Source organism: Drosophila bipectinata, chromosome 2L, assembly GCF_030179905.1.
Source record: "Drosophila bipectinata strain 14024-0381.07 chromosome 2L, DbipHiC1v2, whole genome shotgun sequence".
NCBI lineage: Eukaryota > Metazoa > Arthropoda > Insecta > Diptera > Drosophilidae > Drosophila > Drosophila bipectinata.
This window is the reverse complement of record NC_091736.1, coordinates 7,201,053-7,226,696: the sequence shown is the minus strand read 5'-3', so window position 1 is coordinate 7,226,696 and position 25,644 is coordinate 7,201,053. Positions and strand designations below refer to the sequence as shown.

Below are 25,644 nucleotides of genomic sequence, written 5' to 3'. Positions count from 1 at the left end.
TCGGAGACAGACTAACGCACGGCCAACAAAAAGGTGTCGCTAATAAATGATTCGATTGAATTATAATTTAAATAGCTCACCTAAAAGTTCATTATTTACATACTCTTTTGTTTAGTATAGTATATTTTATTTATTTACATACTCTTTTGTTTAGTATAGTCCATTGGTCTTTTTTTTATCATAAACTATTAATATTCCTGTTTGGTTTCCGATTTTGTTTAAATACTCATTCTTTCATGGTCGTTCGCGCACATATCGTTTAATTTAATATATTTCAATCTGAAACATACCAAAATAATATTAGATAAGGTTACTACTCTATACTCTAAACATTACATTACGGTTACATATATACTAATTTATATAAAATAAATATAAAACAAAGACTAAAATAATTAAAATATAAAATGTTGTTAAATATTAAAAATTTTCGGCTTAGTAAAGACTAGTACTGTAAAACGTAAGAAAAAGATTAGTAGGGTTGGCAAACACGAAACTGGCGTTGACTGAAAAGCTCTGCTTGATATCGCAGCAGGAGACTAATTTTGGCGGGTAATTTAATGTTTTGTTTGTTTGTCAATAAAAGATTTTATTTTTAAATATCTTCAAACATATCCTAATTAAAAAATGAATTAGGATTAAATTATTCATTTAAAATTATTTCTTTTCATAAAAATTTCACTATTTTTCAACCAAATTGAGCTGATTTTCCAAGAGAACTTTCCAATGGAAATTTTATTTGTATTTGAATTGTATTTTGAATAGAGAGAAATAGTGAAAGAAAGAGCATCCGTATCAGTATGGAATACAGATGATAGTGATAATCAACTAGTTAATATTTTAAATAACAAAAAAAGAAAGCTAACTTCGGACGGATTGGAAAATTGTAAAGAGTCCCAAACTTCTCCCCACAGCACTGGTTTTCGCCAACATTATCTGGCATCTTCTGTTTTTAAAACAAAAATGTAAATGTTTTTAAAACAAAAAAGCGATCATAATTTTATTTTGAATATTGTTTCTTTCCAAATTGTTTCTATAAATTCGTTTAATTGACTTTTTCTTGAGCTTTTGAGTCCGAAGAATCCTGAGGTGGCTTTGAACTCTTCTTGGGCGAAAGGATGTAGTTCTTTATGTAAAAGTGGCTAAACAATCCAATGAAAATGGGATTTACGATCAAGCATAACCACATCATAAATTTTGAGTAATTGCAGTTCGGATGGAGCAAGGTTTTGATAATGAGAACCTCCACCGTAATGAACTGGACCAGTTGGATAAGAGTTATATATTTCTTCCACCAGATGCTTTTTTGGACTGACGGATTCACCGACGACAGGTAGTAGTAGATGTACATCATAGCGTGGACAAAGGTGTTTAAAGTGCAGGCAGGGAACACAAGTCCACCGTATCCGTGATATGTAAGCAAAAAGTAGCCAATACTGGCCATATAAATATGGTGGAACAGGTGCAGGAAGGTTATCTGCTTATCCTTCTTTCGCAAAACGAAGAATATGGTTTCAGTTAGATCCATAATTTTGTTGAATCCATAAATATTGCATACAAAACGTTCGTAGTCCTTGTGCGGATGATCCATGGGTAGGGCTGTCACGCAACTCATATCATAGGTATCCAAGAAGAAAAGGAAGTACATGGCCTACAAATAAATAAATGAAATCAGGAAACGACTCGGTTTTTTTTATACAGGATGGTTTTTACACAATTAGTCCTTGGTACTCACAAAATATAGGATCGCGAAATTGTAGATAATTTGAATAATGTTGTAAACCTTGATAATGCCGCGCAGATCGTAGGGCCTTCGATTTTTCATAAAACTGGGGCCCAATTTCAGAACGATTGCCAAATAGGCGACCATTATAATCAAAGAGGGCCATGGAGTGGCCCAAAGTGGATGGGTGTGTGGATCAATCGGGGTGATCATTTCGCGGGTCTTTTCGGAGACAGACTAACGCACGGCCAACCAAAAGGTGTCGCTAATAAATAGTTCGATTGAATTGTAATTTACATTCAGAGCTCACCTAAAAGTTCACTATTTACATACTCTTTTGTTTAGTATAGTCCATTGGTCTTTTTTTTATCATAAACTATTTATATTACTGTTTGGTTTCCGATTTTGTTTAAGTACTCATTCTTTCAAGGTCGTTCGCTCACATATCGTTTAATTTAATATATTTCAATCTGAAACATACAAAAATAATATTAAATAAGGCTACTACTCTATACTCTAAACATTAAATTACGGTTACATATATACAAATTTATACAAAATACATATAAAACAAAGAGTAAAATAATTAAAATATTAAATTTTAAAAATTAAAAACTTTGGGCTTAGGAACGACTAGTACTGTAAAACGTAAGAAAAAGGTTAGTAGAGTTGGCAGCACGAAACTGGCGTTCACTGACAAGCTCTGCTTGATATTGCAGCAGGAGACTTATTTTGGCGGGTAATTTAATGTTTTGCTTGTCAATAACATCAATTTTATTTTTAAATATCTTTAAACAAATCCTAATTAAAAAATGAATTAGGATAAAAATATTAAAATAAAATCACTTTATAGCCTTTGCTGAAAGTAAAGGGAGCTTGAAACTATATTTTTATTAATTGTTTTCAAAATTAAATATTTAGTGAAAAATAAATTTTGATTGCCAAATTAAAATTGTACTATTTTTCAACTACATACATATATCGAGCTGATTTTCCAAGAGAACTTCTCAATGGAACTTTGTATTTCGATTCAATTTATTATCAAATTCTAGCTGTCATCAATATTACTCAACGACCCCAAGCCCCAAGATATGGCAGCAGGGAAATCGACAATAAGAAAAACCCCAAAACTGAAACGAAACGAAGACAAAAAAAAATCCATACGTCATGTGCAAAGACAATACATAAGAATGAATTCTATATAGACAGATATCCGTATATATAATATATATAGAAACACTCTCTCGAAACAATTGGAGAGAACAGAACGAAATGCGATTGGTTCGGAATCGTCAAAAGAAACGCAGAAGGAAAAACGAAGACAAATAATAGAAAAATGAGAAATGAACGACAGAACGAAACGAACCGAACACACCCACCCATCATTGCATTAGCGGAAATCACACACACACACACACACACACATGGGAGAGAAAGGACCAAGGTGGCAAAGGTGCGAGACGAGCATTTATAAGCAGTGCTATTTATAAGCATCCGGATCCGATCCGAAAAAGCGAAAACGAACGCCCCCCGGGTAGAAAAAAAAAGCACGCCAACCGAAATCATGGCAGTGCAAGTAGCAAAGCATACTATGAGTATGTCTGCTCTCCTCTGAATCGGCAGGAGAAAAGCGAAAAAAAAAGAAGCAGAAATATCCTGCAAAGAAATACAAATAAACGATGAAACGAATGAGAAACGGAAAGCAGTTGACAAACCCACAAATGGCATAAAAAATCTTGCGCAAACTCCAAGCATCCTGTTGCGGAATAATCCTGGAAGGGAGGGAGGGGGTGGTGCTGTCAGACAAAGTTTGTCATATACTTTTTTAATTGAAATTAAAATGCTTTTCCAATAAGAAATTGTCCCCAAAAGCAAGACTCCCCTCCCAAAAAAAAAAAACAAACACAAATAAAAAGAAAAAGTAAAAACAAAAGAAAAAGAAAAGAAATTCAAAAGCAGCTGCGCAAACTCGAAGCATCCTGTTTTCTTTGTTTTTGTTTTTTTTACTTTCAAGCAAATGCAATGCATTTATTTTAATTTACTTTGGGTTGGAAACCCCAACAGAAAATGCCAAAACAATTGTCATTTGTTTATATAAGGCGACGGCCATTGGAGAGCCCACCGTCTCACACGGAGGGAGCCTCTCACCACACACACACACATATGCAATATACTCTCACCAGTCTCACAAACACTATGCAAATATGCTGCTCATGTTTATTGGTTGCAGCTCACCTGGGCTAAGAAGTGGCTGCCAGAGCGAGAGGCACAATGTTTTGGCAGCAGTTGAAACGAAATGGGAATTGAAACGCAAACGAAATGAAATGGAAGCGAGAATATGGAAGGGGGATAGCCTGGTGGGGGATAGCTGCTGGATTTGGAGAACTCGCACAAACGAATTAAAAAAATAAATAAAATAAAATGAAAATGTTGAATTAAGTGTGTGAGCGAGGTGGAGCTGAAGGACGAGCGAGAAGGGTCCTTGGTGCTTGGTCTGTATTGGCTGTATGGGAGCGCATGTTTCATTTCATTTGTTTCGTTTGTATGTGTATGAGTGTGTGTGTGTGTTTGTGTGGACATTTGTGTGTTTCATTTGTGTGTTTGTCTTTTTATTACATTTGTCATTGTATTTTTCGGGGTTGCACACAAACACACACTCAGATCAATTGTATACCACTCCCCTTTTTTGCTGTTGGTATTGGTATGTGTGTGTGTGTGTGTAGTCGTAATTCGAGACGTGCAACCAAACATTCGTATCTCGTATTCGTATTCGTTTTCTGGTTTTGCACAATCGCAGATACAGATACACATATACACACACACAGATACTCTTTTGGCTCTGCTGGCGTCGCTGCTGGCGCCGGTGCCGTTGCCGGCGTCAGCGCCACACGAAACGAAACACATTTGGCTCGCCTTTCATTACGAATTTGTCATTTGTAAGCGAAGGTAGAAGGTAATGCAATAAAACTTTTGCGCGCGCATTTCGCTTCGTTTTCAGTACATAACGGTAAACGGCTCCCCCGAAACATCTACATATGTATGTATGTATGTATGTGTGGGTGGGTTAAAAAAATAACACTTGAACATCGGGCCCTGGCTCACGCTCACGCCCACTCGTTCGCTCCGTCCCGCTCTCAGTCGATTCCCATTTTCGAATGCAATTCGTTTCGTTGATTTCTCGGATTCGCGGGGGCAAAGAAGGGGCAGCAGCAGCACCACCAGCACCACCAGCAGCAACAGCAGCAGCAGCGGCCGTATAAGGAGAGGGAGAAGAGAAGCAAAGCCGACGCAGCGACGCCGGCATCCGCAGTTGGCCGAGAATCCGCTGGTAGCTCGTCTCGCCACCAGAATCGCAATCTCTCAGTGACAATCCGTCGGAACGGTACTCGAACTCGCAACTCGCAGCTCGTATCTCGGAATCCAACGGATTCGAATCTGAAATCCAAAAAAAAACAAACAAATACAACCAATTATTCGTTTCGGTTACAATTCGCGTATAATCTTTGAAAATAATTTATTAATTATTTTATAAACGCCATGGCCAAAGTTGAAATTGTTATCCAAAATCTTACATAAACAAAGTGCGCGAGTGTTGGTGTCTGTGATTTTTTAATTTTCCAAAATTATTTAATCCTATTTAAAAAAAAAAAGGTAAATTTATGGTTTTTTTTATTAAAAAATGCTAGTACTAGGGATCTAGAAGTGATAGGATCTTGATTTAAAATAAAATGTAAATATTAGAGTTTGGAATTTGAAAAATATTCATTTTTGAAGTATTTTCGGCTCAGAAAACTAACCTAATTTTCAAAGAACAGTTTAAAAATGTTGAAACTGAATCATTTAAAATATATTAAACTATTGTCAGCACTTTTTTAAGCCTTTTTTTTAAGAATAAAACAAATGAAAAAATAGTAACTTTTTTTAAAACCAATATGGCTTCATTTTACATCCAACATCCAATCACGGATGTGAATGGACGAACTCGGAGCTAAATTAGAATTTGCATAGAAACCATACTAATAAATAATTAAAAATGAATTAAAAGTTCATTAATTATTTATCGGTGCCTCCGCCTCCTTTATATTTTTTCTCGCTCTCTCTAACTTGTGTGCGTTTATTATTTACACAGAAAACTAAATTTAAAAAAAGAATCAATAAATATATACAAATTAATGAGCAATTAACAAATCGGTGAAACAACAACAACAACAAGAATAAATAAACAAAAGTGTCAGCCATGATGAAGTATGGACTATTGTGTGACGAGTGAAAAAAACCAACAAAAACAACAACAGTAGAAGTCGGGAAATTAATAACAATATCGGCAATATCAGAGATAGTGACTTCGAGTTAGGAACATGAACACCACCGCCATGTTGATGCACCACCAACAGCAGCAGCAGCAGGCCGCCGCCGCAGCAGCAGCCGCCGCAGCCGCACAACAGCAGCAGAACGGCCGGGACGGCAGCAACAGTTCGCGGGGGGCCAACGACGATCGCCCCAACGGCCGGCGGTCCAGCTGCTCGCCGGCCAGCTCACCCAGCCGCCATCCGAGCGCCGTCAGTCCTGTCAGCTCCCTGAACCACTCCATGATGCAGCAGATGCAGCAACAACAGCAACAGGCCCAGCAGCAGGCTCAGCAGCAGCACCACCAACTGAGTCCGCCCCCGCACGGCCTGACCTCTGGGAATGGACTGCCCGCCGGTCTGCCGCCACGGATGCCACACGGCCTGCCGCCCCACTCGCTGGGACTGCTTAACTCGCTGCAGATGATGCACCACGCCTCCCCGCTGGAACTGATGGCCGCCGCCCATCACCATGTCCCGCCAAGGTCGTACAACTCACCGCCACCGATCTCCACCTCCGATCCCAGTGCCAACGAGTGCAAACTGGTGGAGTACCGGGGTCAGAAGGTCGCCGCCTTCATAATCAGCAACGAGACAATGCTCTGCCTGCCACAGGCCTTCGAGCTCTTCCTGAAGCATCTGGTCGGTGGTCTCCACACCGTCTATACCAAGCTGAAGCGACTGGACATTGTGCCGCTGGTCTGCAATGTGGAGCAGGTGCGGATCCTGCGAGGTCTGGGCGCCATACAGCCGGGCGTGAATCGCTGTAAGCTGCTGAGCTGCAAGGACTTTGATGTCCTTTACAGGGACTGCACCACAGCCAGGTACGCATCTTAGAAATAAATGCAGGGAATTTATTTTATTTTAAAATCTTTGTTTTTTAAAAAGGGGGACTAGGAAAATACAATTTGTTTTTTTTTTAATATTTGGACATTTAAAAAATGTTTTATTTTAGTTTTGTTTGGAAATTTAGAAATTTAAAGAAAAGGGTATGAATAATAATTGGTAGAGAATGTTTTGTAGATGAATCTCCAGAATCTCTAGGATCAGAAGTAGGGGTTTCAAGCCGTCTACGAACAAAATTTAAAACCTTGAAAAAAATAATTCTTTAAAGCTTTTGAACCCTATCTTCAGAATAATAGTCCCATTATACTAGTAACTCCGTATAACCAAAATAATTCTATTTAGAAAGGATATTTCTTGTCCCTGTCCAAAGCACCACCCCCTTTTAAAGTTCTCCTCGCTCTCGATTTCGTTGAGTGCATTTGCCCAGTTAGTTACATTTTCAGCTAGGGGTTTGCTCTGAAAAATTTTCTCATTTCCTGTTTCCGCTTTAACCAACTTACGCACTCAACCCAGGTCCCACTACTATCCACACCTCCCACCATTGCCATTTTTTGATTGCCAAAGCCCAATGCAAATAGTTTGTGCATCGATATCGATTAAAACGAGCAATCAAAAAACTTTCGTCTCGCATTTCACCTTTTTCCCTATTTTTCCGATGACATTTGGCGGAAATACGCAATGCAAACGTAACGTAACGTAACTCCACCACCCTTTCAATACAAAAAAAAAGGGGGCCGAAGTGTTTCTGGCCCCCATGCTAACTATCCAAAAGCTGCGTAATTCTTTTGAGGGCCTCTAACAATAGTTGGTGAAACAGTTTTCCACCTTGTAGAACTTTTCCTCCAGTTCCTGTATCCTGTAGTTTATGTTTCTGTTGGTAGTACGGGTTGTATTTTTCGCAATCGACGTGTGCGGTGCCCTGTCAGCGCATTTCCGCTCGAGTGGAAAAAACGACAAGCAAAAAATTGCCTAGAAATAGGTTTAGTTTAGTTCTTTTTTTTTTATAATTGCCCTCCTGGCTAAAAAGCTTTAAAGTTCAAAAGCTGAAAGAAATATACTATTAAACTAGTATTAAAGATAGGAATTATAACCAATCTAAAGTTGTCTCTCTGAAATTTAATATTTTATGGATATTTAAACATGTCCTGACTAAAAGCTATATAAAGTGCTAGGCCCGACATTGAGACATCATCGCCCAAATAAAGATTATAACCTTGTATTCCAATATCCCTTATTTTTTTGGAGAGTCCTGGCCTTTTGTTTACAGTTGTCGAACGGCAGAAACGGGTTGAGCAGACCACCAGCCACTGGGCACTGGCCACTGGCCACAATGCACTCGATGGAAAACCATCTAGTTAATTATGAAAACGGGCCCAGCACATGTACGGAGTGTGCTCCATAAAGTGCACATGCGCTTTGGCCGGGGAATTAAATATTTTTTTTGGTGGAGAACCAGAACCAGAAACAGTAACAGACCCAAAACCACTATCATTCTCATTCCTGGCAAAAAAAAGGAACCCAACCGGACTCATGCGGTTAAACCTATTATTAGGTTGAAAAACTTTTGCTAAGGAAGACCGCTCTGAATAAAAAAAAAAAAGGGAAAATGTAAAACCGCTAAAGGCTCTGTCTTTTTTGAATAATTGCAAACATTTTTCGGTGGGGGTCGGTCGATGGCTGGGGGGGGCGTGTGCATTTTCACACCCGCTTGCACCCATCGAAATGCCCCTGAATTTTTGGTTTCCTGTCTTTCATTTTTTTTTCTCTCACTGTATTAAAAAGCTTACACACAAAGTTTAACAATTTGCCTCACTTGTCTCTTCTTTTCTCTTTTTAATTGCAGATGCCTATCGATCAAGCCACCAGAGAGGTAAACACACAAGTATAATAAAAAAACTATGGCAATAATTTCGCTCCAATCCCCCCCATAAATTTTTTGTTTATAAATTTTTTGGTTATCGTTGTTTTTTTTTTAAAAAGGTAACAAAATAACTTTTCAAATCGATCGACATCAGTATTTTTTGTACACTTGAGAGTTTTTAGAGCGAAAAGAATTTGTTTATTAAATTAATTAAACTCGAAACGGAAATTGGGCGAGTCTCCAGGGTGCCGGAAGTGAAAAGGATAAGCCCGGAAGGATAAATAGAGCATGAAAAAGTGAGGGTTCGATTAGTTGGGAACAGGTATTAAGTCGGATTTCTGAACAAAAATTCACACCAATTTATAGTTTTTTCACTCTAAACACTCTTGAGCCCTTCCAATTGTATTCAAAACTTACGTTGCAATAATTTTTTATTATATTTGTTTGCCTTTATTGGGGGCTTCTCATATGGCAGCCAACCCAATGATCATTTTTAGATATATATTGTTATTATTTTTTTTCTTCTATGTGCTCATATTCACAAAAATTATTGACACTGACATTTCCATGGATGTTGTATATGTGTGGCGGCCATAAAAATAATTTTGTCAGCATTTGTGTGAGTTGCAGTGGTTCGGCAAATGGCAAACAATTGATTTTGATCGTAGTTGACAGTTCGAACTGCACCTCTTCGCCCTCCATCTTGGCTTTTTTTATTTATTTTTTTTTTCTTGGCTAAACTTGGCTAAAACGGCGTTTAAGCCGTGCAAGCTGCGGCATCGATCAGAAAGCCAGAAAGGCAAAAAAGCAACTCCATGGAGCCACCACAACGTGTGTTGTGACTGAGCTGGTGGGCACACCTTTCCACTAAATTGGACTAAAGCCATACTCCGACGTCTAACCAATTCGAACGGACCACAACTATGCAAATTACTCGGGCCAAGTGGAAAATGTTCGAAAAAAAGGCCATCGATTGATTTGACTTCATTTGAGTTTAATTTGTTGTTAAATTTGTTCAAGTGGAGAATGCGGTCCGGAAGAGAGTTCAACGAGTGGGAGGGTTTGTGGGAAAGTGGTGTAGATTTGGGGATTTTTTTTGCTTAAAAGGAAAAGATTTCTTTTATTTTTTAAAGGGAAGTTATTAGTGAGGAATAGTCATGTTTCCAGGGAATTTAAAATAGTGCCAAAACATCGCAATTAGGTTAGTTTTTTTTATAAAATATTTTAGGTAAGCCCAGCTTTTGAATTAAACAAAATGATAGAAAAATTAAAAGTTTCCCATAAATCTCTCTCGAATAGCTATGCAGGGAATTGAAATTGATTACAAATAACTTAACACAAATTACGACAGCACATTGATTTATTATACGAATTTTATATGCAAGCTTTGTTATATAGAGACTGGTTATTATTTATGACAACAACAATGGCAACAACTGTCGAATGTCTAATCACGAATGACTGACTGACAATCAAGAGATCAACTCAGGTTCGAACCTCCTCGGGCTGTTAAAACGAGAGGCGGAAAAAGTGTTGCACAAAAAAAAAACAACTCAAATATAATTATATTAAAATTTCTAAAAATAATTCGAGTATGATATTCGAGGTGTGAGTCTCATTTGGGGCATTTGCATTTTGCAAATTCAGCTTAATTGAGTGTAACCGAATAACAAAAGCAACATTGTGGCAGGCAGTCTCCATTGCTACTGTTTTCTGTTCAATCTAAATGAAGCAACAATAGTTCAATTTAATTTTTTTTTTTTTTTATAATAATTATAGAGCCTAAAACAAAACTGCACCCAGCATTCATATACATATGTTTATATTCTCTCAGCATCATGAGATATACCTTTATGTATATTCCATCCAGGCGAAGGGGAATATCTTGGATAGTCAAAGTCGGTAGAGCCATTGTTGGTGTGGCATGTTTGTAACTATTTTTTTGTTACTTTATTTTCTGTGTGTTTCACCGCTGGTTTTTGCCCAGTTTTTGTTGCGAACTAAATGAGTTATTAGCACGCCAATTGAAATTGAAGTGAGTAGTGGAAAAAACAAAGTATGCAAAACAATTGCCAAGAAATATGCATTGTATATTAAATGCAAGTAGTGGTCGGGGGGAACTTGCTCTAGGAAATTATAAGGCTAACAAAGAAGGCCACCCAAAATTCAAAATTAGCATGTGATTTTAATTTGAATATTTGACTTGGTTAGGTTTAGGCTTTGCTTACCAATATTTTGGGTGAGAATATATTCAAATGATGTGCGAATTAAAAGTGTAGTAGGGAGACTTACAAGTTAGAAGCTCAGTCCCGACAATTCATGGAACTCAAAGCCCCCAATTAGCATGAAGGTATGCCCCTCGGATGAGACCTTTAAGAGTCCCCTTCGACTGCCATGTCATTCGTACATTTGCATGTCATTTAACAATGAATACGAAAGTTCTTACCAAGGCAGTGGTCGAATGGCTATGTTGTCTCGTTTGGCTTAATGCAAATTCCAATAACATTTATTGTTAAAACGAAAGAAATTCGAGACAACTTCAAGCGCCAACAGTCAAGAAAAGAGCCTTATTCAGCGGCTTCTTTCTGGGAAACTTGGCCCGATATGTTGGCCCGATACCTTTGAGACAAATGGCAGTGGGGCGCGTATCCATTTGAGGCTATGAATTCAATTAAAATTCTCACTCTGACTCTGATTGCAAATATGGAAATCGTACTGGGTGCTGTTGGGTGCCAACATTTAATTGTCGGTTGCTGGGATTGCATTGATTTAGTGGCCAGCAAACACGCTCTGTGGCAAGGTGGCAACTTGGCCATAAACATAATTGATTTGCCAATTTACAGTCCAAACCCGGCGGCAGTGGGTTATAGGGAGTTTTTGCCGATTTCGCTGACAAATGTCAGTAACGCCTCCCATCGACGATGTGCAATTGCAATTGAAACTATCCACAAGAACGGGAGTGTGGAGGGGGATAACTGTGTGGCACATTTAGCACAGTTTGGCGCATATTTTGGCGGCTGTTTCTCAAGAGTCCCGAACGCGGCAAACACCAAACTCAATAATTAACAACTCAGCTATCCCTTGATTATTGAAAAATATACGAACGAGACAGCTGCAAACAGGTTCAGGCCAGTGGTGTGGTGCAACCGGTTCCTCTCCTCGCGAATTGGTGGTTTTAATGTTTTGTTGTTATTGTTGTTGTTGCTGGTTGTTTTGTCAGGCATTTGGACAAAGCGACTATTTTGACAAATTGTTGTTTATTCCTGACTAAACGTTTGTCCGCTGCTCGCAAAAATGCAAAATGACATTTGCGGCGAATGACAGCGGTGCATAAATTAACCAAAAAGGCAGTGGACAGGCTTGAAAGATTTTAATTGTTTTAGTTTATGGTTTATTATAGACAGTCTAGTTTTAGGGAGATATTTTTAGAGGTTCATATCTACCACAAAAGATAGAACCTCTCCAGTTTCCCTTGAAATGGGGTCACTCTTGCATTGCATCATCATGGTGACTTTTACGTCAGGTTTCAGCTTAATTGTTCAATCTTATCCGGAACCTATGCGAAAAAATATATTCCAGGGAAACAAAGTTTTTCTGGCCAAGACAAACATGTCAGAGTAGCAGCAGCGACGAAAACTTTCCAATGAAAGTGTTGCCCGCCCAACCTCCACAACCCACTTCCCATAAATTCATTCAACTTGACTGACAGACGCACGGGTTCCAATTTTTTTTTTAAATATTTTTAAAGTATTTTTTTTTTTGCACGTCATAAGCAGGCGAATGGCCTTCCCGATTAGATCCGAAAAAGCCAAACACTTTCCATTCTCGGAATGAATCATGTTGAAGAATCTCTTTATGTGACCCAAAGGGGCCAAGAAAACAACTCCCTGACTTGTTTGTTGGAGCCCCACAAGAGCCACAATTAAAATCCAGTCACAAATATTTACTGGGGCAATATGTAACTGCTAATATTTGACTTTCTGGATCTTTGTTATCCAAAGTACGCACAATTACAAATTGTTCAATGTTTCGCCATGTATATACTCTGGTAATCGCGTACTACCATCCCCATGGGGCATACGATCATTGCTACCTGTGTTTATTTGTCTTTTGTCTTCTAAGAGGCCCACACCTGTTTGCCATCGACAAACATGGAATGAAGATGCCATAATTTAATTGCCCGCAAAGCCATCTGGAATGGGGGTCCAGACAGCTGGGCCCAAGTCGCTCTATTTGATCAGGTTTTTATTTTTTTTTATTATTTTTACAGTTTCCCCCTCAAGTTGTAGTATTTGTGCTGCAGTTTCGGATCTCTATGGTGTTCTCTATGGGGGCTTTATCTCTGGGGGCTTGTTTGTCATAATTTCCACCCGCTGCGTCAACTATTTAGCTTAAACCTGCGCCTGCGTCAAGTATTTGCTCAAGACTTGTTTAAATATTTTATATACAAATAGCAGCAATTGCGGGCATAAGTTACTACTCAAAATAGTTGAACTCTTTTCTTTCTCGCTAACTTCTTTTATTTTTTTTTATGGCTCATAATTAAAATGGTAGCACGTTTGCGTTATTCTTGGTTTTGGCCGTTTTTTTTTATTTTATTTGTCTCGACCCAACGGGGGGTGCTCACTAAAGCTGGCTGGAGCTTAATTAGGGGGAATGCAACTTGTGGGGGAGAGGCAGGACCGGCTTTAAAAATAAGGAATTTTCGGTGCGAGGAAATTATTAAACAGCAAGATTCTCCGGAATAGTTAAGCCATGATGGATAACTTTATGACGAGAGACAGGCCATCAAAAAATAATAGACATTTTAAGGCAATAAGGGGCTTTTATTTTGCGGAAGAAAATAAAACTTTTGAATTTACATGGAATTTTACTTTTTTTATTATTATTCTGCAACGACTGGCTTGTGTAAATCACTTGAAAAGCTAATAAATTGAAAGGAAAGATAAGCCAAGGGTGTAAAACATATTCTTCAGTTCTATAACCACTCCAAAAAACTCCAATCTAAAAACTCTCAAGCCCCTCAAGAAATCATTGACAAAACCCCTTTCATAACCAAAGCGAAAAATATATTGCAAAAAAAATGTTCCAGTAGTCTAGATCATCTAGTCTACTGAGGCATTGATCTTTTTTTTGTACTGATACCATGGATGCTATCCATTGCTCTCAACCCAACAGTAACTCTCTGCAATTCCGCAGTTCCAGACCGGGTAGACCGCCCAAAAGGGGACCCGTGGGGCTATCCCTGCCGCCCACCCACCTTTCGCAGCATCCCCAGCTGAAGAAACACCGCCTGGACAATGGGGATTACGCCTACGAAAATGGGCATATAAGTGGTAAGTACAAAAATATATATTTTTTTTAATAGTAAGAGTTTTTTTTCGGTGTATTTAAACTCCTCACTTGCTGTTGCAAGTTGCAATTCTCACACAATTGAGTGCCATGACTGGAGGGGCCACGAATTCGCATTCGAATTGTAATGAAATCATTGAAAGATTGGCCACAAAACTTGCCTTCGATTGCTTTCGGGGATTTTTTCATTTTTGAGAAGCGGTTTTTGTGTGTCGGATCCCCAAATCGATCGATGATCGTCTGTTACCGCCATTTGTGATTTGTGGTCGCTGCTTGTTGGCTGATTACAGCTTACAGCTGCCAAACACAGTCAAAGATACAGCTACAGCTGCAGATACAGATACAGATACATTGTACTTTGGCTACGTTCCCAAGCCAACAGATAAATGGCAGTCAAAGCCAAAGCCGCAATCAACTCCGAATTCCATTGCCGACTGGGCCGATCAGGCCAGGCCATGTGATTTGTACAGGAAATCGCATTCAGCTAACAAAATTTCGAATTGTATCTGTGCCGTGTTGTATCCGTATCTGTAATTATGATAAGTACAAGCGGACTTGTATTTAATTGATTTTTTTTTTTTTCCATTTTACATATTCCAATGGGTATATGGCTAGAAATAGTGATAGAGAGAGAGCCAAGCTGACAAGTTGGTCAACGCCTCTTTCTATTAATGTGTCCGGGGAAACGTACAATATTGAAAGATACTCTCGACCAACAACAAAAGCCCAAATCGAAAGAAATCTCTAAGATTCTTTTTCTTCAGAACCAGAGTGCCGCCGCCGGCGCCTTCAGAACTAAACTCGCCATGGCTTTTGCCAAGTCATTCGCGGCTGTGAAGAAAAGGTTCCTTGAGTGAATTGTGGGGCGTTGATTCTTGAGTGATATTGCATTATTAATACACATAATACACAGGCTCACAGACTGATGGAATATTTAAAAATTGTTAACACCGTAAACCGTTTAAATTGAATTCCGTAGCGAACGAATTTTCACCAAGTTTTAATTGCATTTTGCATTTTTTTTTTCCACAATTTATGCAATTTAGTGAATGCCAAAGCATTTAATGGGCCACTAAAATGTGCAACTAACTGCTTCACTGGCTATAGTATTCATGTACTATAGCTGTACACTCGTATATATATATATCTATCTATCGAAAGGCAAACAAATGACAGCCGCAGATACACAGGTCAGATACAAAAGTATCTATACGCCACCATGTGCGTGGGTGCTTTTAGTTGTGTGTTGTGTTTAGTCTGGGCGCTCAGACAATAGACACGACATATTATATACACATACTATATAGTATGTTGTATAAAATAAATGCATGTATGTATCTATATATATATTTCGTAGCAGACACAGGAACAGGTGTCAGTCGAGCGAGCCATCAAAATGAAAGGCAAATATTGTCGAGGATGGGCCAACCCATCTAGTGAATGCATTTGAAAATTTAAATATTTACCCAGGCGACATAGCCACCCATTGGAGGGAATGGTGGATACTCCAGTAATTATTGATTGGCGCTCACATGTTGTTTTAAAGAAAACATTAAAGTTTATGATTCATTGCCAGAGATACACACTTTGTGGGGGGGAGTTTGCTTTAAGTTTCAGAAAATATTAATCCTTGAAATCTGAAAATCTTGCAGATATGAACCGCTTGGAAAAGTCGCCTCTTCTGGCCAACGGCTACAATCCGCCGCCCATTAACCACATGGCCTTCATGCAGATGAATGCCCACCACCCGGGCGCTGCGGCCCTGATGTCTCCTGGCATGCCACCCCACGGCCTCCACGCTCGCCCCGAGAGCCAAATGCTGAAGGCGGCTGCCCAGAATGCCGGCATGTCGGCGGCCAATATGGACGCCTTGGCCAGGTCCGGAATCTGGGAGAACTGCCGGGCAGCCTACGAGGATATTGTGAAGCACTTGGAGCGTTTGAGGGAGGAGCGGACCGACGAGCGCCAGCAGGCGATGGGAGTGGGCGGAGCGGGTGTGGATCGGGTTGGAAATGTGGTGGTTGGCGACCAGAAGCCACGCGATCTCAGCTCCAGAAATTGTAAGTATTTTTTATTAATACTTTCATTTTTTAAAGATAAAATCTATATCCTGACTTCTAACTCTGACTATATCCTGTTACCTTTTTTCCTCTGTGTCCTTAAAGGCTCTCCCACGCGCCAGAGTCCGGTGCTGAACCTGAGCAAGTCCGGCGGAAACACAGATCACGGTGGCAGCAACTGCGATGCGGGAAGCGAGCGCAGCGATTGCCACTCGGTGGCAGGATCCCCCGGACGTGGCGGCTCCCGCAGCCTCGACGAAGGCAGCCGGGGCGGTGTCGGTGGGGGCGTGTCCGCGCACGTGGGTGGCGGCATAATCGGAGTCGAGGACGACGAGGAGGAGGAGGAGAACCTGAGCGATGAGAACCAATCCGAAGTCGATGAACGCTGCCTGGCCAAAGATGACGAAGGTGAGTGGACTTTGCATAGATGGGCGATAAGCGATAAGCCACAGCCGATAACCGCATTTTTGACACTTTACTGACTGCACTTGCATTTGCATTATGCCTCCTGCCTCCTGCACTTGGCATTTTGTATCTCTTCCCTTCTCTGACAGACTTGAGTGACACGGAACGTGATAATCTGTCCACGGGCTCGGCGGCTGCTGCAGCAGCAGCGGCGGCGGCAGCGGCCCACCAACTGCACCAGCATGCGGCCGCCGCCTCCCATCACCACCACCCCGCCGTGGGTCTCTCCCACTTGGGGGTGGGCGTGCCACAGCGCGGCTCCCCCGCCTCATCGGCCGAGGCGGCAGCAGCAGCCGCCGCCCTCCAGCACCAAAGAGCCCTCAACTACTCCCAGCTGGCGGCCGCCGCTGCGGTGGCCAATGGAGCGGCGGTGGGTGGCGGGGCGGTAGCCAATGGACCACCAGGCGCCGGTGGCGGTGGCGCTCTTACTCCCAACGAGGCTCTAATGGCGGCCAACGATGCCACAGCGGCAGCAGCCTTGGCCGGCGGTCTGGCCTTGGGTCCGCTGGGTATCGATGCCCATGCCGCTGTGCCGGCCAGCTCCACGGAAACACTGCTCCGGAATATCCAGAGCCTGCTCAAGGTGGCAGCAGACAATGCCAGGCAGCAGGAGCGGCAAATTAGTTATGAGAAAGGTAACTATATGATTACTAAATTTATAAAACTTAAAGAAATTAAATATTTTTTGTTTATATTTCTTTATCTTAAATGATTTTTATTAATATATTTTTACAAAAATATTTAATGTTTATTTTTTGTCTTTTATTCTTTTCCAGCTGAGCTCAAAATGGATGTCCTGCGGGAACGTGAAGTCAAGGACTCTTTAGAGCGTCAACTTGTAGATGAAAGAAAACTGAGAGGTAAGCTAATTAAATTATATAGAAATCATATATTCTAGTCATAGGATTCGTATTCTAAAATTATCCAATAATATTTGAAGTAAGAGTAACAAAAAGACGATCTTTCCTTCCCAAATCACCTTTGTTAAACCCCCAACTGGTTCACTGTAGCTCTGTTTCACTGTGATCCATTCGCAGCAAATCAGCCTTGACAGTGCGCCAGATCCACATTGAGGTCCTCAATTTAGTTAAAAACTTCAGTTCCAGCTCCAGCTTCAGATTCAAATCCCCGCTGGAATGGCCTGTATAGGTCTGACTATGCCGATTCCGATTCCAATCGGGCGCACTTAATGCAATCTGACTCAAATGACAATGACACCTGATATGCCGACTGTCTGCGAATGTCCCCCCGAGCAGACCTCTGGCCCGTCACTTCCTCTGGCGCTTTGGTGGTCGTCGCCAGGTTCCTCAGGATGAACCAGAAGACAAGACCAACAAACAAAAAAAAAAGGGTTTTTGAGCAGCTCCGGCTGCTGCTGCCGTTGGACGGGCCTTTTTCAACAGAAATCACAATTCAAATGAATTTAATATCATTTCATTATTTAGTTACACTCGAATGATTGGGCAGAAAGTAGCAGGAAGGGGGGGAGTCGGGAGTCTGGAATCTGGAATTTGAGTTCATAAGACAGAAATCTTATAATTGGTTGTTGTTTTGCCAATGACTTCTTGAAGGGGTTGCCTCAGGGGTTAAGGGTTGAAAGATCTCCAAAAAGGTAGCTTGGAAATACAAGAGTTAATTAGCAAAAAAATAAAACCTATAATAGGAGCGTTAATAAAACTCCAGAGTTAAAGGCAATCATAAATCATTTAGAAGAAATTAGGACAGCTATCTGTTATAATTTTGGTAATAAACCAATTACTAGAGCTTGCATGATCATTTTGTCTAAAAATGTATCTATAGTTAACCCTACTCGCCATTTAATCAGACTACATTAGGTTTACAACTACTGGGTACCACTACTCGCCAGACCCTCAAATTTCCATGCCGCCATCGAATCAAGCCGAAAAATTAAGGCCCAAAAACTGAAACCTGAGCTCCACCCAAAAAATACAAAAAAAAGAAAAGGGGGGGGACAAAAAAAAAACAAGAAAATCAGCGGAATTACAATGCGAAAACAAAGGGAACCAGGGCGGACTATAATTGCCCACCAACTGACTGACCAACCGACCCGGCCATAACTCCCCTGGCACTCGCCTTTTTGAGGAAATTATGGTGGAAAAATAAAGCAGAACATAAATCAGCAAAAGAAAAAATTGCATGCAACTATGCAAAATGCCACACAGGCACATAGACATCTAATTGCAACTAATAATAACGCCGGCGATAAAAATCGCAGTCATGTAAGCGGGTTTCGAGTTTTCGAGTTCGAGTTCGAGTTCCCCAGAACATGGCCAACACAATTGGCCATTTGCAATGGGAGCGCGCGTGGGTGAATGAATATCGGAATGGATGGGTAGGAGCTGGGTATACCGATCCTCTGCTGAAATTCAATCTCTTTGCTGCAGCAACACAGTTTTGTTTTGTATCTTTTGGATTTGATTTGAGGTTGATTTTGTGGCTCCACCCTCAAAACGGCTGTCACCACGCTTCATTGCATTCAGGCACATTGACTTTGCCAATGAGAAACACACTAAAAATAATAATTATAAGGTTTAGAAATTATAGAGGATACTATATATATCATTAAAGCTATAGGTTTGCTTTTTATTTTAACATTTAAAATGTGGCCCAAGTTCAGAATATATTTTTTGGATTAGTATTTCTATAGTTTATTTATTTCTAAAACATTTTCTTCAAGTGCAAGATTCTATGACTCGCGATCTGGAATGATTGCAAGTCAGGATCAATAAACATAATTGCGCCCACACACACGGCCGGATGCGCACTTGAATTGGCACAACAAGGCCCAAACCGAGAGATCCAGATCTGGAGACTCGAGTTCCAGAACAGAAACGTTTCAATCGATCAAATTACCAGTTACCAGTTCAAGATCGGCTCACGATCTATAGCCCAGTGGGTTTTCAGTATTTGCTTTTGTACTTTTCCCTTTTGGTCAGAATTTTGATAAATACTCGTATCTTCTGACGTTTCTTTGAAAGAATTCCCTTTTTCTTCAGGAATAAGAATTGAAATTTAATCTCTAGATTTATAATGAGATAATATTAATTTTGAATTTAATTTCTTCTTTCCAGTACTCTACCAAAAACGTTTCCGACGCGAACGAAAAATTCGCATTCGCTACCAACAGCAGTTGGGAGGCGGCAGTGGGGCGGCCAAGGGCAGTCCCAATGCCAATGGCAGTGGGGGCGGCGGTTCCGGTTCCGCTTGCAGTGAGTCTGAAGCCTGCGGCGGCAATGGTGGCGACTCCAAGTGCAGCAACAACAACAATAACAATAATAATAACAACAACAGCAACAGCAGCAGCCATGGCGGCGATGTGGAGGCCATGAAAGGTAGGTCAAAAGGGGTCAAGGACACGAACTTAGTTTAAAGATTTATTTGGAAAACTAGAAAAAAAAAATAATAGAAAATTCTTAAGTAACACAGTGCCCTTATATTTTTTTTAATTATTCTCTTTAGAAAACGATGGCGGTAGTCGAGGTTGCAGTGAAAAATCAGACAAATCCTTGGGCTCCAATTCCTCCTGTGATGTGACCGCCGGCTCTGGCACTGGTTCTGGCGGCCTCAACTGCGCCGATTCCCCCACCCACTTCAAGCGGGAGCCGCACTCCGACCACGAAGGCTCGGTGGAGCGACAGACCCGGTCTGTAACCGCTGCTTCCCTGGCGGCCCAGCAGGACGAGGAGCGGTGCGGCAGTCGCGAGCGGGACGAGCGGCCTCCAAGTGGATCGGCCACAGCATCTGCGGCTGCAGTGGCCGCCGCCGCCGCAGCTGCAGAGGGCAGTCTGGCCGCGGCAGCAGCGGCGGCAGCAGCAGCGGCTGCCAGTAATGGAAAAGGACCCTGGAGCTATCCTGGCATCGATCTGATGGCCACTGGAGCCTTCTGGCAAAACTATTCCGGTGAGTAAAGTTTGAAAACAAAAATTAGTTTTCTTAATTTTTCATAGATGTATATATTTAGTAATATAAATTTTAAATATTAAATATATTAAATTATTTCTTAAATAAAAATATTTCCCTATTCTTTTCTCCCCGAATCTTTGCAGAGTCCCTGGCCCAGGAGCTGGAAATGGAGCGCAAGACCCGGGCCGCCAATGCCGAGCGGGACGTGAAGAGTCCTCTTTCGGAGAGGCCGACGGCTTACTACAAGAACTCTGTGCTCTTCGGAAGCGCCAATTAAAGACACCTCGACAGGTACAAGGTGTAAGGTGAGGTGGCGAGAATTATTTTGATCTCAGAGTGCAATCCAATCTGGCGCGGCTGCTCTTGAGTGCGAGTTTAATTTAAAAATAAAAAGTGTGTATATAAAAGATAAAACTTAAAAGTAGAAAGTGAGAGTTATGAGTTTTTAAAAAACGTTGAAACGGCCATTTTGTATATAGAAAGAATAAAAGAACAAATATATAGAGAAAAACGCAAAGAACTTCCGATATCCCCATTTAGAGTGCTTAGATAAAATAACTTGCCGAAGTAAGCTTAAGGATACTTTGTAAATAGCAGACGATACGAAAGACTTTTTAATGAATTATATAGAGTGTGGAAAATTGGAAAACGAAAAGCTGAAACAAAAAATCTTAGTTGACACACCTAGCATTTAACGTCCCAAAAAAAAAAATAAAATAAAAACCTAAAAGTGAAGGAAAAAAAACCATTTTTAGCATTGCTTATAAACACTACGATATAGCTTCAATTCGAGTATATAAATGTAACAAAAAATATACTTAAAAATATATATTAAAAACGCGTATATGATATATGAAAGAAAATCGTAGATATCTAGGAAATAAAATGATACATTTTATGAGCCGCTTTTTAGTGTTTTAATATTAATGAATGAATCCTTGATTTATTTTACGAGGTAATTTTTTAATGTTAAGATTTTAATTTATTCACTAGCTTAGAAGAGGATGGCATTAAGCTCATAATACTAAAAATAGCTCTAATAAAAAGAAATAATTAACTTCAAGTATTTCACTTGCCTAGGCAGTAAACAATAATTCATATTATATATATCTAATACTGAATATTAATAATAATAATAATAAATGCTAAACAAAAAACCCAACTTGTATGCCCGTCATTCAAAAAGTATGTTACAAAGCAAATACAAATCGAAGGAAGCAAGAATGATTAAAAAATTGACATTAAACCTATTTAAACGCTTCATACGCTATTATATATACACCCTATACATATATATACACAAAACACATTAACTTTAGTCATAACAATAGTCAAAGAACAACTACATACATAGTTCCGTGGATCAGCATCAGCAATAATGGTTCAGAGGGACATTGTGCAACAATTCGCCACTGGCAGGCAAAAATACACAAAATTATTAAAATAAATATGATTAAATTAATACAGCAACTGACAGAAGAGCAAAACAAAAACCTAAAACTAAAATAACACCAATAAACAAAACACAAACAAACACAACAAAAAACCAACAACAACAACAATCGTAACAAAAAGCAAAAAGTTTAAAAATAATATATAATAATAAATTATTATTGCAAAAATAACAAAATGGTTGTTTTACTTAATTATTTTTGTTCCAGGTGTCTGGGGTTTCTGAAATTGATTAAAGAGATTGCATAAAAGCAATTAAATAAATTTAAATTGGTTATTTTTTTATTAAAATTTTCGGTTGAAGGTAGAAATTTTGGCTTAGATGGAGATAGGGTTTTAGTTTCGATTTTATTTAGGCTATTTTTGCTTTAAAATTTAAGCTTTGGGAAAATCTATTAAGTTTCTCAGAGAATTCTTCTCAAAGGGTATAAAGCCTTTTTAGAGCATTTTAGGATGTCATTTGTATTATAATTCTGTTTAATTTTTCAAATGCCAAGCCAGTTTCTCAAAGAATCCTTACTTTTTTCACAAATACAACATCTTTTAAAAATTTGGTAGAATTTTTAAAAATACATTATACAATTTTGTGTAATTGTAGCTAAATAGCTATTAGGCCAATTTTTTTTTGTTCAAAATTCATAATTGTATCGGAAACAATCAATTAACCGGAAGTGGTATTATGTACTGTATGAGTTCAAATTCATACACCAATTTATTTGTTAATGGCTGTCTATAGAAAGACCTTTATGCTTCACAGATTAATTTGTTGAGCGTTCAGCGTCAATTTTGCCTAACATATGCCTGTCTATGCGATTTTGAATTTAGCATTTAATTATAGCACCCGGTCAGACGTTCATCAGAGGAGCGTGAGACCCCAGCCAAAACCCCAGCTATATATGAAAAATGAAACAAAATATCCAATCGATCAGCGAACTCGGCAAATTCTTTTTTTTTACGGTTTTTTTTGGGCCGAGTTTTATTTTTTGGCCATCAGCTGCGAGGCGCGCGTTTGGACAGTTATCGATCCAGAAAATGTATCCGCCAGATGATGATTTATGCGTCTGGCTTAAGGGGATCAAATCACCTTCAAGATCAGCGCTCAAATCTGACGGCGTTGAGATTTGCGAACTAAGACTGGGACTGGGAGAGGAGAAACAGCAAAACAGATACAGAAACTGCATATTGTGATTATGATTATTGGTAAATTATATTTAATTTACAGTTAAACGATCACGTATGTCCGCCAAAGGCCCCGAAAATGTTTTCGCCCAGATCGCCCCGAAAAATACCTCTTCTCCCGACCTGACCTCAATTATCGATTTAACTTTATTATTGGTTTTGATTTGGACTTTTTGATTTTTCGGACCATTGGGACGACGACGACGAGGACCAATGCAAAAAGTTGAAATTAAAAGGAATGCTGTTGATTGCTAGTTTCGTTTCCCAAAAAAGACAAAAAAACAAAACACCAAATTTATAATAAAAAGCAAGGTACGGAAGATATGTGTCGCTGTATCTGGAGCATTAGGTGGGCAGGTCGCTTAATTCTCGTTAATTTCTCACAGGCAACGTGCAACGTTTAGCTGATTGTGGGTTTCCTCCATTCGGAACTTAAATTGTGGCAATCATATTTTGTGTTAAATGCATTAATTTTAAATTTTATTGAAGGGTCCTTGTTCATATAACTGTTATTTTGACTGGTCATTCTCCCTGCGAACTGGTTGACAATAAATCAGGCCCTTAAAACTGGTTTTAATCATGGGAAAGTTTTGAAGTTGTAACTTTAGGTTTAAGAAGAAATTGTATCAATAAAATAAAACATGTAGCTGCCCTTACCCATCTCCTATATCCAAGCCATAGATCATCTTGTGCAACATCTAACAGCTTTTTTTATTGTAGTTGTTGTCAGGCTTCATAGATCATGATCCCCTCGGCCCTCCTCCTCTGGGGGATCGTGTATGCTGTTGACAAGCAACTGTCACCACCAGCAACCCAAGGCGCCGTATTGTTAAAGCTCCATTTCCCCCATTTAGTCGTTCCCCCCTTGAACTTCACAGATGAGATCCCAGGTTCAGCCTTCCTGAAGCCTTCCTTCCACCTTTGCAGAAGCAACGGCAAAGGCTACAGCCTGGCAGGCAATTTCCACACACAAATAAGCCGCCAATTTGCCCCCACAAGGCCCATAGACCAAAAAGGCCAAAACAAGACGGCCAAGTCCCCTCCAGACACTAAGTCCAGACACGTGAATCGTATACCTTGGGCCTATCTAGAGGATTAAATAAAAAAATATATATTTTAATATATCTAAGGATACCATTAAGTACTATATTTGTTCTTAAAAAAAGGGAATATTTTTAGAATAATTATAAAGCTTTGACTATTAAAATTAAATCTATTTTAGACTTATCTACCTATATCCCACGGTCCAAGGTTGTAGAAACCTAGTCATCCTCCTGGCCTGAACTCTAGTGAGTTGCCCGGTTATAAATCAGTTTGCGCGGCTTTTAATAAATTGTAATTGAGTCGCGAGTCGCGACTGCAGCTCATAGATACATTTGTATCTGCTGTTTAGCTCAGCTTTGGCCGCGACGATTGGGATCGCGTGTGGGAATGCAAAAAGGCCGAGAGACTAAGGAGACGATCCGATCCGATCGGATAGGTTGGGTTGGGACGGGATGGGATCCTTATGGATGCTGCTGCTGTTGCTGCTGTTAACCCCTCAGCATGTTGTATACATGGCACTTTGCCGGCTGTCGCCACTTCGGTTGTTCAGAGCCCCTGCCTCCATCCCTACGTTGCTGCCACGCCGTTCCTGCCCTTTGTGGCATGCTCGAAAATCACGTAATGAAAAATGTTTTGTGCGCAATTTTTCTTTTCATTTGTTTCGTGCCAGCACTCCAGCTTAAAAAAACTCGAAAAGAAATACAAACAGCAACAGCAAAAAAAAAAAACTTTACTGAAAAGGAGAAAAACGTAAAGATTGTTTTGTTTCGGTGTTTCAGTGTGTGTCGAGCAGCAATAAAACTCATTGAACATGAGTTGCTTTTTGAGGCAACATGAACAATTAATGCAACATATGTTAGCGGGCAGCAGAGAACCGCAAAGCGAGATCTGCAGCACGATGATCCTTTATGCATTTAATGGCCAGCCAAACAAATCGAATTAGTTGGCAACGTTCAGAGTTGGCAACACGCAAACGGAACTAGCCAAATAGAACTTGGCCTAGACTAAAGATACGTTTAATACTCTGTATAATTAAATACGAATTTTGGGACTTAATGTATATTCTGTTTTATGAAGTATTTATGGGTAATTATAAGGGTAATCTTTTTTCAAAATCTTAATAACTTCTTTCATTTCAAATCACATTTTTTGAAAACTCCTCTTCTTTGTAAGAGTATCTAAAACTAATTTCATAACAATGATTACCTAATACGCCCACAAATCCAAACAATCCACAACCCTTTTCATCTTCGATATCTTCCAGGCCTTCCTCTAATACTTGAAACTAGACTTTTTCTAATTGAAAGCTTTTTTTTTATTCGCAATTCGATCGATTGCCAAGATACGAATTAACCCAACAGATACGCAGCTGCAATCACACCGATTGCCATT

At 39.8% G+C, this 25,644-nt stretch overlaps 2 protein-coding genes across 7 annotated transcripts; one reads left to right on the top strand and one right to left on the bottom strand.

Moving 5' to 3' along the window:
• Nucleotides 1-970: 970 nt before the first annotated feature.
• LOC108130892 (very long chain fatty acid elongase F-like) lies at nt 971-2,124 on the bottom strand. 2 transcript variants are annotated; one of them, XM_070277294.1, is made up of 3 exons: nt 2,034-2,124; nt 1,736-1,960; nt 971-1,651 (listed from the first exon to the last, which is right to left on the bottom strand). In XM_070277294.1, the coding sequence occupies exons 2-3, from the start codon at nt 1,934-1,936 to the stop codon at nt 1,046-1,048; spliced, it is 807 nt and encodes a 268-aa protein (XP_070133395.1). In that variant the 5' UTR covers nt 1,937-1,960; nt 2,034-2,124; the 3' UTR covers nt 971-1,045. The 2 variants fall into 2 exon arrangements, with proteins under 2 accessions (XP_070133395.1, XP_017105053.2); XM_017249564.3 differs by lacking the exon at nt 2,034-2,124 and having other exon boundaries at nt 1,736-1,978.
• A 3,681-nt stretch (nt 2,125-5,805) lies between these two features.
• On the top strand, nt 5,806-22,155 carry dac (dachshund family transcription factor). 5 transcript variants are annotated; one of them, XM_043211425.2, is made up of 10 exons: nt 5,806-6,893; nt 8,759-8,785; nt 13,982-14,112; nt 15,781-16,188; nt 16,294-16,596; nt 16,743-17,288; nt 17,430-17,513; nt 19,746-20,006; nt 20,134-20,574; nt 20,721-22,155. In XM_043211425.2, the coding sequence occupies exons 1-10, from the start codon at nt 6,082-6,084 to the stop codon at nt 20,852-20,854; spliced, it is 3,147 nt and encodes a 1,048-aa protein (XP_043067360.1). In that variant the 5' UTR covers nt 5,806-6,081; the 3' UTR covers nt 20,855-22,155. The 5 variants fall into 5 exon arrangements, with proteins under 5 accessions (XP_043067360.1, XP_043067361.1, XP_043067359.1 ...); XM_043211424.2 differs by having other exon boundaries at nt 5,807-6,893; nt 13,976-14,112; nt 20,721-22,154; XM_043211423.2 differs by having other exon boundaries at nt 5,807-6,893; nt 13,955-14,112; nt 20,721-22,154.
• Nucleotides 22,156-25,644: the final 3,489 nt, after the last annotated feature.